General features: G+C 44.0%; 1 protein-coding gene across 1 annotated transcript in view; it reads left to right on the forward strand.

Annotated features, from left to right (window-relative positions):
- Positions 1–710: 710 nt before the first annotated feature.
- Positions 711–12,855, forward strand: part of LOC110292950 (phospholipid-transporting ATPase FetA) — a 108,219-nt gene continuing 96,074 nt past the window's right edge. The window contains exons 1-2 of the mRNA XM_021160642.1: positions 711–763; positions 4,113–4,156. Coding sequence (XP_021016301.1) covers positions 4,129–4,156 — 28 coding nt within the window. The 5' untranslated portion in view covers positions 711–763; positions 4,113–4,128. The remainder of the gene's footprint in view (positions 764–4,112; positions 4,157–12,855) is intronic.

Here is a 12,855-nt window from a genome sequence, read left to right on the forward strand (position 1 = left end):
GTTGTGAGACACCATATGGATGTTCTCTGCAAGAACAAGTGCTTTTAACCACTAAGCCATCTCTCTGGGTCCGTCCTCTTTCCTCTTCAGTTAAAAGCCACTTAGTGTTGTGAAGATTATATGCCCCAGTACAGGGGAATGCCAGGGCCAGGAAGTGGGCGTGGGTGGGTTGGGGAGCATGGCGGGGTGGGGTATAGGGGACTAAGGGGATAGCATTTGAAATGTAAATGAAGAAAATTAATTAAAAAAAAAAAAGCTACTCAATGGTCACAGTGGCTTCTAAGCTAAAACTTAAACCCCTCCAGGAATGCCCTCCACATACCCACCACATACCCATACACACAATTCCGCAGCTGAATGTGTCCTCAGTGCCATTTTACATTCTTGTGTCCATTCTTGTTAATGTCCAGGCACCTTTTCCACTACCTTTCAGTTTGTCACCTCTGGGAAGCCATCTGGACCCCACCAACTCTGGGCAGCACTCCCCTTTGTTATTCTCCCCTCATTAGCATGCGGTTAGCCCCTGGAAGGATCTGAGGATTTCATCTCAGGACTTGGCCATCTCACGGATTTAGGACTCAACTACTTCAAAGCCAGACTTTCCAGCTTCACCATCTGCAGAAAGGGGCGTGGCTGGAGACGAGCTCGCGGCAGCGCGTGGGCGGGCAGGTCCAGCTCTGGGCGGAAGCTGTGGTTCTGTGGCACAAGCGCAGAAAGGTGCGTTAAGATGGAGGTTGCTGGAGTAGGAGGCTGTGAGGCGACGGTAAGTAGGGGGCGCCCGAGGAGAAGTTACGGTTTAAGTTTCTGACAACATTGCTTGGAGACCTTATATTACTTGAACTACCGGGTGGTATTCATCCTCCCACTTCTTTGAGAATTATTGTAATACTCACCAAGAGAACTCGGTCAGTACTCCTCAGATATACAGCTTTCCCTGGCACTCCCTGAGATGTCTATCCAGACGTTTTCCGAAGACATTTATCCTCCTCCAGGTAGCTCCCAAAGGGCACACATTTGTCCATTTATTCCGTAAAGCAGGTTAACCCTAAGTCTCCCAGCTGTGTCATATCCCTGGTAACTAAGGAAGTTTGCTCATTTCCCCAAGACTGTTAAGATTCCTGGGCATTTGCTATCATTCTTTTCCTTTTATTGCCTACTTGGCAGGAAAAATTAAACTCTCTACCACAAACTTTCTAATGTGAATAAGTAGGTGTCTATCTATCTGAGGAACTGCCAAGGTAGACATTATTTCTTTGCTTCGAAACAGGGTCTTGATGGATAGCCCTAACTGGCTTAAAACTCACTGCATAGACCAGACTGCCCCAGAACTTGTACTGATCCTCCTGCCTCTGCCCCCCTGCTGCTACCATCACAAGTATAAATTGTACTTGGTGTCCTTGGAGGCCATCAGATCCCTTGGGACTGTAGTTAGAGACAGATAGGAGCTGCCATGTGGATGCTGGGACCCTATGCCACTGAAAGAGCAGTCTCCCTCCAGCCAGCCCCTTGATACAGTTTTAAACAAAAGTAGGAAAAAATTTCAGGTTAGAAGGTCTGAACTAGTGGATTTTTAAAGGATAGAATTACCCCCTTTAGCATGTTTTGACTGATCCCCGCGTGATCTTTCCAGACCCAAGAGCAGAAAGACCAAGCTGAAAAAGCAACATAAAATGGCAAAAGGACTTTTAGCTTGAGGTAACACCAACCTAGCATTAAAATGGTAACTAACTTCAACAAGGTGGTCTTTTGGTCTTTGGAAACCGTTTTTTTGTTGTTTTGATGAAGTAATATTTTTTGCCGACACTGTGCCCTTCAAGATTATGCCTCCTACATCGAAGGAAACTGATAGCAAATATATCCTGTTCCTTATGTGGTAGATCTTCATATGCTGCTTATAACCTTATAAAAACTATGACTGGCTCAGCATAGGTCATGATAGGGCACAGTGATGAGGTCTTTTTGTAGAACCCCTTTCTAAGCACTGCTGTTTGGCAGGGCTCCTTTTTGACTGTGTGTAAAGTCACCTGCCAGTCAGAGACAAATAGGTTGATGAGGGAAGGACGTTTTTTGCTCAGTATCCTCTTGCCATGTAGGTGCTGGGAAGCAAACGGCGGTCCTCTGCAAGAGCAGCACATGCTCTTAACCACTGAGCTGTTTCTTCACACTCCATAGATGTTTTTTCTAAGGTCGCAGTCAGAGTCTTGGCAGAAAGATAGTTGATATGGTCACAAAGATTTGACTTAAAGGCCTGGTCAGCAATAAAAGAACTGTGAAGGAGTAAAGACAAGGGAGAACAGCAGCAGTGAGTGGCGCCCCTAAGGCTGAAGGGGTAAAGGCAAGGGACTGTTCAGACAGAGTCAAGCTACAGCTAAGGCTCTGGGACCAGGGTCTTCCAGACCAGAGCTATGGTCTTAACTACTGCAGGGGCTGGAGAGATGGGCTCAGCGGTTAAGAGCACTGACTGCTCTTCCCAAGGTCCTCAGTTCAATTCCCAGCAACCATATGGTGGCTCACAACCATCTGTATTGGGATCAGATGCCCCCTTCTGGTGTGTCTGAAGATAGCTACAGTGTACTCATATAAATAAAATAATTGTCTTTAAAAAAGAAGAGAGGGAGAGAGAGAGAGAGAGAGAGAGAGAGAGAGAGAGAGAGAGAGAGCTAGCTAGCTAGCTTGAACAAGGTGCAGAGGAATAAATGCCCTAATGTTTTCCATGTGCTCCAGTTGCCAGCTAGTACTGTTCATTGGTAAGACCTAACAAGCAGTCTAGAGTCAAGACAGTATGAGGGATATAGTCCATAGAAGTCAACTTCCCAGACTAGGACAAGAGAGTTGGGGGATGGGAGAGAAAACAGCAAACTTTTTCTCAGGGAAAAAATAACCATTATGGATGCTTTCCAAATATTGTAGTGTTCCCTATGTTGAAATACTATAAGATTCAGTCTCAGCTGTCTGAGGATGCTGGTGCCTTTGTTGAAGAATGAGTGTGAAGATTCTGTGCTGTGGAATATGAAAGTACTCAGCATGTAGCCTGCATCCACCCTGGATGCCCACTTCATATTAGGACCTTTCTTACATGCCAGAATTGCTCCTTGGCTAAAATACCTTCTCTAGCCAAGGTCTCAAAGTATAAATGGACTGACTGAACGAAGGGAAAGATAACCTCAATTCCCAGGGGCCTGTTGTCCATTATAATGACTTCGGCTTTTAATGGGAGAAAGCTAAGAAGTCATTGAAAAGTTCTACAGGATCCTTACATCACAACATCAGGGCTTTTAATTCATCCACTAGGGGAAATCACCTGGATTTTTGTTCAGTGAGTTTGGATCACTTTTAAATTATTTAGATGTTGAGTTCCTTTTATATCGTATGAGGAAGTATATATTAATGGTCTTCAGCTTTGAATACACATTGGAATCACTTGATACTGGATAATACTGAATACACTATTTTGTTGGTAAGTTGGTTGATTGGTTGGTTTTTTTTTTTTGTTTTGTTTTGTTTTTTTTTCCAAGGCAGGGGTTTCTTTGTATAGTACTAGCTGTCCTGAAACTCACTCTGTAGACCAGGCTGGCCTTGAAGTCACAGAGATCCGATCGCCTCTGCCTTTCTGGAATTAAAGATAAGCATCACACTGCCTGGCTTGAATCTGCTACTTTGGTTAGTTTAATTTTGGCTGCTTGCTAGGCTTTTGACTTTTTTTTTTCAACCTGAACTGGATGCTGCATGTGCCTGTAATTCTAGCTATTCAGCAGGCTGAGGCAGAAGATTGTGAGTTCAAGGCCATGGTGCAACATAATGAAGCCAAGTCTCAAAACCAAACTGAGAGAGGCTAGAGAGAAAGCTCAGCAGGTAAGGGCATCCCTGCTCTTCAGGGAGACCCAAGTTCAGTTTCAAGCACCCAGCTTTGAGTACACTTAACTTGCACACAAACACAGGCACATCATTTTCAGATAGAAATACTTAAAATCCCCATTTTAGTGAGAAGCAAGATAACGTACATAAAGCACTGAGTAACGTGTCCAGCACACTAAATTTGTGATGAATGGTAGGTATTATTATAACATCAGGATGCCAGCTAACTGACAAAGCAGTTTTTGTTTCGTTCTTAGGTGGTGTTTCTCTGAGATGAAATACGTAAAAGCTTTTGTTTCAGGTAAGTGCTCAGCTCCTATCAGTTGAGGTGCGGGCCTCAGCAAGCAGCCCTGTATTGTCCCATCCTACACTGTACTGTACTTCACACAGTTTGTGCTTCCAGGACTCCTGTCCAAGCACCGAACTGACCCCTTCCTAGGAACACCGTATAACCTGGGGTCTGCATCTAACTCACTGAGAGGGGCCTGCCTAGCATGCACAGTGCCCTGGGTTCAGTCACCAGATCAGGATGGGGTGACACTGTTTGCCAGGTGTGCTGGGACACATCTGTGAGTCTAGAATGTGGGAGGTGGATGAGGATGGTCAAGAGTCTGTGGCCACCAGCTTCACTTACATGAGTGCCTGTCTAAGAAAAAAAAAATTAGAACTTTAAGACATTTGGTTAGGATTCAAACTTGATTTGCCTCTGACCTGGCCTGAAACTACTTTTGCTACAACTGTGAGAGGGAAAAATTGCAAAATTGAACTGAGGTCATTATTGATGGTATTAATTTGTACCTGAGAGTAGTGTTTAAGGGTACTCTTTAGAGGACAATAAAAACAATGTTTAAAGAGCTGAAACATGTGGATAAGTAATTTAATTCTGAACGTTTGTAAGCAGAAAACCGTGCTATGGTAACCAGAGTGAAAATGTCTTCCCCAAAGCTTAAGGTGAGCATGTTTCTGGTCTTTGACTTAGAAGGCGGACAGCAATCCAGCAGACTATTGCTGAGTGTATCTGTTTAACTGAGATTACAGAGCCATCGCTTCTTAGTGTTTGGTAATCCCAGCCATTTGGCCCATTGTAAGACTTAAAGGAGGAAGGAAAATACAAGAGAAGTTATTGAACGTCTCTGAGAGACGTGCTGGAGAAGAGAAATTCCTGAAAGGGTTTGAGGATGGATAACACGGAGTAGAGTGCATTTGAGAATTAAGGTAAACAGGAAAGCTAAGATGTTCAAGGTTAGTGCTAGGGAAAAGTGAAGTATTCATACTTTGTTTGGTTGGCTGCCCATGTAGCAGGCAGATAGATCAGCTAGATATTAGGGCTCAGATCCCTGGAACATAACTCATAACTCAGTGGGCACACTAGCTCCTGATGGAAGACAACCATAGAGAAGATAGACGGAGCACCACATCAAGTACTACATTCACGGGCTAGGTACTCGTGTGCTTCAGTGCTAGGCAGCTGAGAAGAACTCAAGTTACAATTTAGACAAACCCTGCTACTGACCCTTCCTAGCCTTTCAAGGTTTCATAAGAGTCAAGAGAAAGTATATGCATAAAGGAATTTATAAACAGAGCTGACTGGAAATGGAACAGTTGTCTGAAGAGGCTTTTTTCACTGCAAGTGTTTAAGCAGGGTGGACATAGAGGAAAAACTACTCAGGGTAGATAGGTAAACTAGATAGCTCCCTGCGCCCGTCTGATTTCTGCAGTTTCCAGAATCAGAGTGATCCTAAGAGGTCAGCAGATATCCAGAGTGACTCCTAGCTCAAGAATTCTTGGTGAACACGGAAGGCAGTTCTGTGTTTTGTTGTGTTTAAGACAAGGCTTCACTATGTAGACCTGGCTGGCCTGGAACTCTTCTGTGTAGACCAAGCTAGCCTCAAATCCACAGAGATCTACCAAATCCACAGAGATCTACCAAATCCACGGAGATCTACCTACCTCTGACTCCCAAGCGTGAGGATTAAAGGGTTACATTGCTCTGCCCAGCTGAAAGGCAATTCTGATTTTTTTTAAATACCATGAGATTTAGTTTAATTTAGGCATGCTCAATTTGATATCCTTGTGGACGTACAGAGCCTGGGAGCCTCACATGGGAGTGACTTAGGCTCCCATTAGAAATGTGCCGCTTTTTACTGTAAAGTACCATATGAGACTGAGTCCCCCGGTGTAGGAAGCCGGGTTAACTTAGTCACAGGAGTGCCTCACTCCATGGCTACCACGTTTGTATCTAATGAAGTAGGGCGGCTAAGGATAATGTGCCTTTGGGTTGCTATTACCTGAGAGACACACAGATCCCAGAGCTGATTTTCAGCATCAGCCAGATAATGTGCATGCAGTCTTTGTAGCAATTGTCTTAATGAATTTATCAGCAGGAGACATCATGTAATGTGTATTTTTCGGGAGATTTTCCTTGGACTGTTATTTTAAATAAATCTACCTATTGTTTGTGTTCACTCTTTCTTTAAAAAAAATTCATTTTGTGTGTGTGTGTGTGTGTATACACATGTGTAAAGATCTCAGGAATTGTGTGTGTGTGTGTACACATGTGTAAAGATCTCAGGAATTGGTGTGTGTGTGTGTGTGTGTGTGTGTGTGTGTACACATGTGTAAAGATCTCAGGAATTGGTCCTTCCATGGTGGATTTCAGACACTGTGCTCACACAGCACAGTCCCTTTTCCCACTGAACCACCTTGCCCAGCCTGTGCCCACTCCTTACTTCTTCCCTGGCCTTCCCTTCTCGCAGGAGAATGGGAGGTGAAGATGGGGGAAGGGATGGGAAGGTGGGACTGGGAGGAAAGAAAGAAGGGGGGCTGCAATCAGGATTAGTGAATTGTAAAGTGAATAAATAAGTGAAAAAATAATGACTGTGGCTCCAGTGACAGTGGCAAAGAAGATAAGATGCTTAAAAAGGGTTATAGCACAAACAACAATAGTTTATTTTGGAGAATAAAATCAAAGTATTATGGGAGTTGGGGGGGGTAAAGTATTTTTGTCTGTGGGATCATGGAAACTTTATTGAGAAGTCCCCAGAATTTCCACTGGCCTTTGTGAGATGGCTTTGGAGGACTCTAAGATGGAGGGAGGCATCACTTTTAGAAGTGACATTACAACCATGGCATGGATGATGAAAATGTGGGCCACATAGAGACCAGTGTGCATAGAGGTAAATAGTGGAAGAGAAAGATAAAGCAGTAGTTTGGGTACAAATCCAAGCATCTTGACTGTGACTCTCGACAGCTGGGCCTCACTGCTGCTAAGGCAATCAGTGGTTAAGATACCACATTAGCTGTTGCTGCTCAGTGCTCAGCCCTGACTGCTGTCAGAAGATGCACTCCTGCTTCCTTGTTTGTGTTACCTCACCTTTTGAATGCTTGTTCTACTGTGTCCTGTGTAGGTTTGAGCACGAGAACACAAACCATTGGTGTATTTGACACCAGAGGAAACTGGAGACTTCCCTGTAATATCTAGTGCTGTGACATGGTCAGCTTAGAGTCTACACTAAAGCATCAAATGATGCTGAGAAGGAATGCCAAGCCTTCACTACTGTGACTACTTCCTCCTGTAGAACACTCTGGAGGGCTGGTGAGATGGCTCGGTGGGTACAGTTACTTGCTGGGAAGCCTGAAAGAGTGAGTTTGATACCTGGAGCCCACACGATGGAAGAAAGGAACCATCTCCTGCAAACTGTCCTGTGACTTCCATATGTTGCTATGGCATGTATGGATACATGTGTACATGCAATAAATGGTAAACCATTTTTCTTTCAAGAATACTCCTGGATTGCCCCTCTCCAGAGGACTGGAGGTCCCTGGCCCCTACTATAACAACATTATCACCAAGAAGGAAATAGCCATACCGGTCATTGACCCTTTTTTTTTTTTTAAAGATTTTTAAAGTTTAGAATGTTAGACAGGAGGTTAACTCAGAGACTGACTCACTAATAGCCCCCCCCAAAAAAGGAAATAACTAATAGGTGTAGTGGTGTGCTAGCTCATGGCCCTTACACAGTTATATAGGTGGTATTGGGAGATGCTCGGTCCAGTCAAAGCAACTTAAAGACAACTTCTCCAGGGAATTGTGCAGAGTGCTGTTGTCCTTTCCCCTAGCAAATAATGAAACCCCTGTGTGAATTTGTGTACCTTTTACAGCTACTTAGGAAAGACTGGATTCTGGGTAAGTAAGGCTTCTCTATTCCTGGAAATGCATTCATGGAGTTACAGAATAGTGAGGCAGGGAACATATGTCTGAGATCAAGGAAGGTAAACTAGCCACTGTGGTGTGTGCCTGTAATCCCAAGGCATGAGAGGCTAAAGTAGGACTGTTATGAGTCCAGAGCCAGCTGGAGCTACATACCAAGCTCCAAGTCAGCCAGGGCTATGTAGCAAAACCATTATTGGCCTTTCCTTTTCTTTTTTGAGAACTATCTGTTCATTTCATTAGCCCACTTATTGTCAGTTTTGTGTCTTTTGCAATTCTTTATATATTTGAGCTATCAACTCCCAGGGCAAGGATTTTCTCCCATTCTGTAGGCCATCTGTCTCCTCTGCTATTGATTTCCCCTGCTATAAAGAAGCTTGCTAATTTTTTGTAGTGCCTTTGTTAGTACTTGGGACTATTTCCTGTGCTAGTAAGTCCTGGTCAGAGATTCTCGCTTATACCTATAACTTGAGATGTACTCTCTGTGCTCTTTTATAGCAGCTTCGGGATTTCAGTTCTAAATTTGGTGCATATCCAGCTGGGTTTTGTGAAGAGTGAGAGGTGTGGCTCTAAGTCTGTTCTTCTGTAAATAGATGGCTTTGCCAGCAGCATTTGCGGCATCTTTTCCCCATGCCTTTGTCAAAAAATTGGTAGCCACTGCTGGGTATGTATGTATAATTTCTGGGCCCTCTATCCTACTGCATTGATTTAACTGCATGTTTTTGTGCTGGTACAAGGTGATCCTATCCCTATCACTATCACTTTCACAATCACCGGGTAGTTTAATTTTTTTAAAGATTTATTTAATGCATATGAGTACACTGTAGCTGTCCTCAGACACACCAGAAGAGGGCATCAGATCCCATTACTGATGATTGTGAGCCACCATGTGGTTGCTGGGAATTGAACTCAGGACCTCTGGAAGAACAGTCAGTGCTCTTAGCTGCTGAGCCAGCTCTCCAGCCTCTCCGTAGTTTAATTTGAGGTCAGGTATTATGATCTGCCAGCAGTGTTTTCTCTGCTTAGGATTTTCTTAGCCATGCATAGCCCTTTGTGTTTCCATGTTTGATTGTTTGTTTGTTTTTCTGTAAGTCAGGTTCTCACTATGTAACCCTAACTAATCTAGAACTCACTAGTAGACACAGCTGGCCTCAAAGTCACAGAGACTACGTGCCTCCACCTCATGAGTGCTGGAATTAAAGGAATGATGGGCCACCATCCTAGCCTTACATAAGAGTTTTTGTCATTAGGAAAATGCCAGTAAACCATTTTGAAATTCTATTTTACCCCATACAATCATAATAGCCCTAAATATTTTTAATTGAAAATAAAACCACCATATGACTCAGGTACACCACACACCAAAAGGACTCTATATCCTACCACAAAGATACTTGCAAATCTGTGTTTATTACTACACTATTCATGAGCCTGGACCCAGTCTAGGTGTCCGTTAAATGAAGAATGGACAATGAGAATGGCATAGATGAACCAGGAAGTTTCTTCCTAAGTGAAGGAAAGGTTGGAGTCAAGGCTGCATGTAAAACAGTTTCCTAGGGCAAGACACACCAGGAAAAACAGCTGGCTTATACAATACGGAATTACTTAGAGTAGAACACAACCTCAGCTCAACATTTTGGTTTAGGTTTTAGTTTGAGGTACCACATGCTGCCCCAAATTTATGGTGCTCTGATGCAAAGTTCTGAATGCTGGGATTACACGTGAATACCTTTTGTGTAACAATTTTCTCCGTTGTTAAAAACAGTTCCTTCTCACTCTCATGACTTCTCAGTGGCCTGCAGTTAGCTTTACTAAGGTGACCATGAAGTTCATCTTGCTGGATCCAGGGCCTCTTTATCTGGTCTCTCCTCTCCTAGGCCTCTCAGCTGGGATGAATGTCCTGGAGCTTATGCCTGATCTCTCTTCCCAGCTGATCTTGTGTCTTCCAAAGTTCTAAATATGCTTGTTATATTGGTATCAGAAGCAGAAAATGAGACCCAAAGCCAGGAGAAAAAATCAGTCCGAAGAAACAAACTTAGAAGTAGGAGAAATAAAGAGAAAATACGTGAAAGAAAGGAAGAGAGCAAGAGAAAAGAAGATCTGCTGGTAGAAGAGTGAATAATTTTCCTTCAGTGCTTCACAGTTATACCCAGTTGTAAAATGTGATGCTCCTCAGTGGCGTAGCAAGCCACGGCGTACAGGGAACTCTGGAGCCACATGCCCCCAAGCATGCCTCTCCTGTGCTTATTCATCTTACTTCATACTTGCACCCAAACCACTGACAAAGCCTGTCAGCTTTAAGACCTATCCTCTAATCAACCAGTTCTTGTCATCTTTATTTCATAGCCTAAGGTTTCTCTGCTACCATGTCTCAGATACCTGCAGAAACCTTCCAGTATTACTGCTTCCTTTCTCTTTTGTTTTCACCCCCCCCCAGCCCTTATTAAATAGAATAAAACAGAATGAAACCAGATGGTGTTCCTGTATTTAGATCAGCTTTTAACATTTTTTTTTTTTGAGACAAGATCTCACTATATAGCTCTGGCTGTCCTGGAACTCATTGTATAGATCTGGCTGGCTTTGAACTCATAGAGATCTTCCTTCCTCTGCTTCCTAGGGATCAAAGGTGTGCACCACTATGCCCAACAGGTTCTAATTCTCTCATTGTCTTAGTTAGGGTTTTACTGGTGTGAACAGAAACCATGACCAAGACAAGTCTTATAAAGGACAATATTTAATTGGGGCTGGCTTACAGGTTCAGAGGTTCAGTCCATTATCATCAAGGTGAGAACACGGCAGCATCCAGGCAGACATGGTACAGGAGGAGATGAGAGTTCTACATCTTAATCTGAAAGCTGCTAGCAGAATACTGGCTTCCAGGCAGTTAGGATAGGGTCTAAAAGCCCACATCCACAGTGACACACATACTCCAACAAGGCCACAGCTTCTAATGGTGCCACTCCCTGGGCTAAGCATATCCAAACGATCACATTCCACTCTTTGGCTCCCCATAGGCTTGTTCAAACATATGAATCTATGGGGCCATATCTAAACATAGCATAAGGCAAAATACATTTAGTCCAACTTCCAAAGTCCCCATAGTCTATAGCAGTCTCAACAATGTTAAAGGTCCAACATTCGAAGTCTCTTCTGAGATTGTCCTAGTCATTTAACTGTAATCCCAAAGCAAGATGGGAAACCAGCTGGGCAAACTCCAAACTCTGCATCTCCATGTCTGATGTCAAAGAGATCTTCAGATCTCCAACTCCTTTTTCATCTTTGTTGACTGCAACAACTGTCTCCTAGGCTGGTTCCACTCCCTGTTAGCAGCTTTCCTCAGCAGATAGTCCACAGCTCTGGTATCTCAAACAAGTTGTTTGAGATACCAGAGCTGCCTTGGAGACAACTTGAAAAGGTGACAATCTCCAATAGGCTTGTGTCTTCCCCCTGCTGCATTGTGACAAGCACCTATGGCTGGGCAGCCAACATGGAGCGGATCATGAAGGCCCAAGCACTGCGAGACAACTCTACAATGGGCTACATGATGGCCAAAAAACACCTGAAGATCAACCCTGACCACCCCATTGTGGAGACCCTGCGGCAGAAGGCTGAGGCAGACAAAAACAATAAAGCTGTCAAGGACCTGGTGGTGCTGCTGTTTGAAACTGCTCTGCTCTCCTCTGGTTTCTCACTTGAGGATCCCCAAACCCACTCCAACCGCATCTACCGCATGATTAAACTAGGCCTGGGCATCGACGAAGATGAGGTCACTGCAGAGGAGCCCAGTGCTGCTGTTCCTGATGAGATCCCCCCGCTGGAAGGTGATGAGGATGCCTCTCCCATGGAAGAAGTGGATTAAAGCCTCCTGGAAGGAAGCCCTGCCTTCTGTATAGTATCCCCGTGGCTCCCCCAGCAGCCCTGACCCACCTGGCTCTCTGCTCATGTCTACAAGAATCTTCTATCCTGTCCTGTGCCTTAAGGCAGGAAGATCCTCTCCCACAGAATAGCAGGGTTGGGTGTTGTGTATTGTGGTTTTTTGTTTGTTTGTTTTATTTTGTTCTAAAATTAAAAGTATGCAAAATAAAGAAGATGCAGTTTTATACCAAAAAAAAAAAAAAAAAAAAAAAAGGTGTAGCCCAGGCTGGCTAATTATTCTTCAAGTTGTCTCCAAGTTGTCTCCAAGGCAACTTCAGTGTTACAGCTTCTTGTTCCAATGACTGGGAACTACATATGATCTTCTGGGCTCCTCCAAAGGGCTGGCATCACTTCTCCAGCTCTGCCTTCTGTAGCACTCTAAGCTTAGGTTGATCCACTCCACTGCTGCTGCTATTCTTAGTTATTATCCACGGCACTGGCATCTCCAGTACACTGGGGTCTTCTGTTGTGACTAGGCTTCACCAAGAGCCTCTCATAGGCTCTCTTCATGATGCCAAGCCTCAACTCCTTTGCATGAATCCTTTAGTCCTGAGCCATCAACTACAACTGAGGCTGTACCTTCAGCAATGGCCTTCCATGGCTTCTCACATTACCAAGCCTCAGCTGCTCTTCATAACCCTTCATGCCTTCAAACCCAGTACCACCTGGGTTGCTCTTACATATTACCAAGTACTGCTGCAGCACTAGGTACAATCTTGGCTATCTCTGGAACACAGGTTCTTTGTGTTCTCAGAAAACACTTCCCAGATTTCACCTCAGTGATGCTGATCTCTTCTTAATCACCACTAATTTCTTAGCCCTAGCTAACCAGCATCAATTGTACCAGTAGTCCCTTCTATTCTGGATTCTAAAGC

The sequence above is a fragment of the Mus caroli genome, unplaced genomic scaffold (assembly GCF_978045245.1).
Source record: "Mus caroli unplaced genomic scaffold, Mus_caroli_1 scaffold_6, whole genome shotgun sequence".
Classification (NCBI taxonomy): domain Eukaryota; kingdom Metazoa; phylum Chordata; class Mammalia; order Rodentia; family Muridae; genus Mus; species Mus caroli.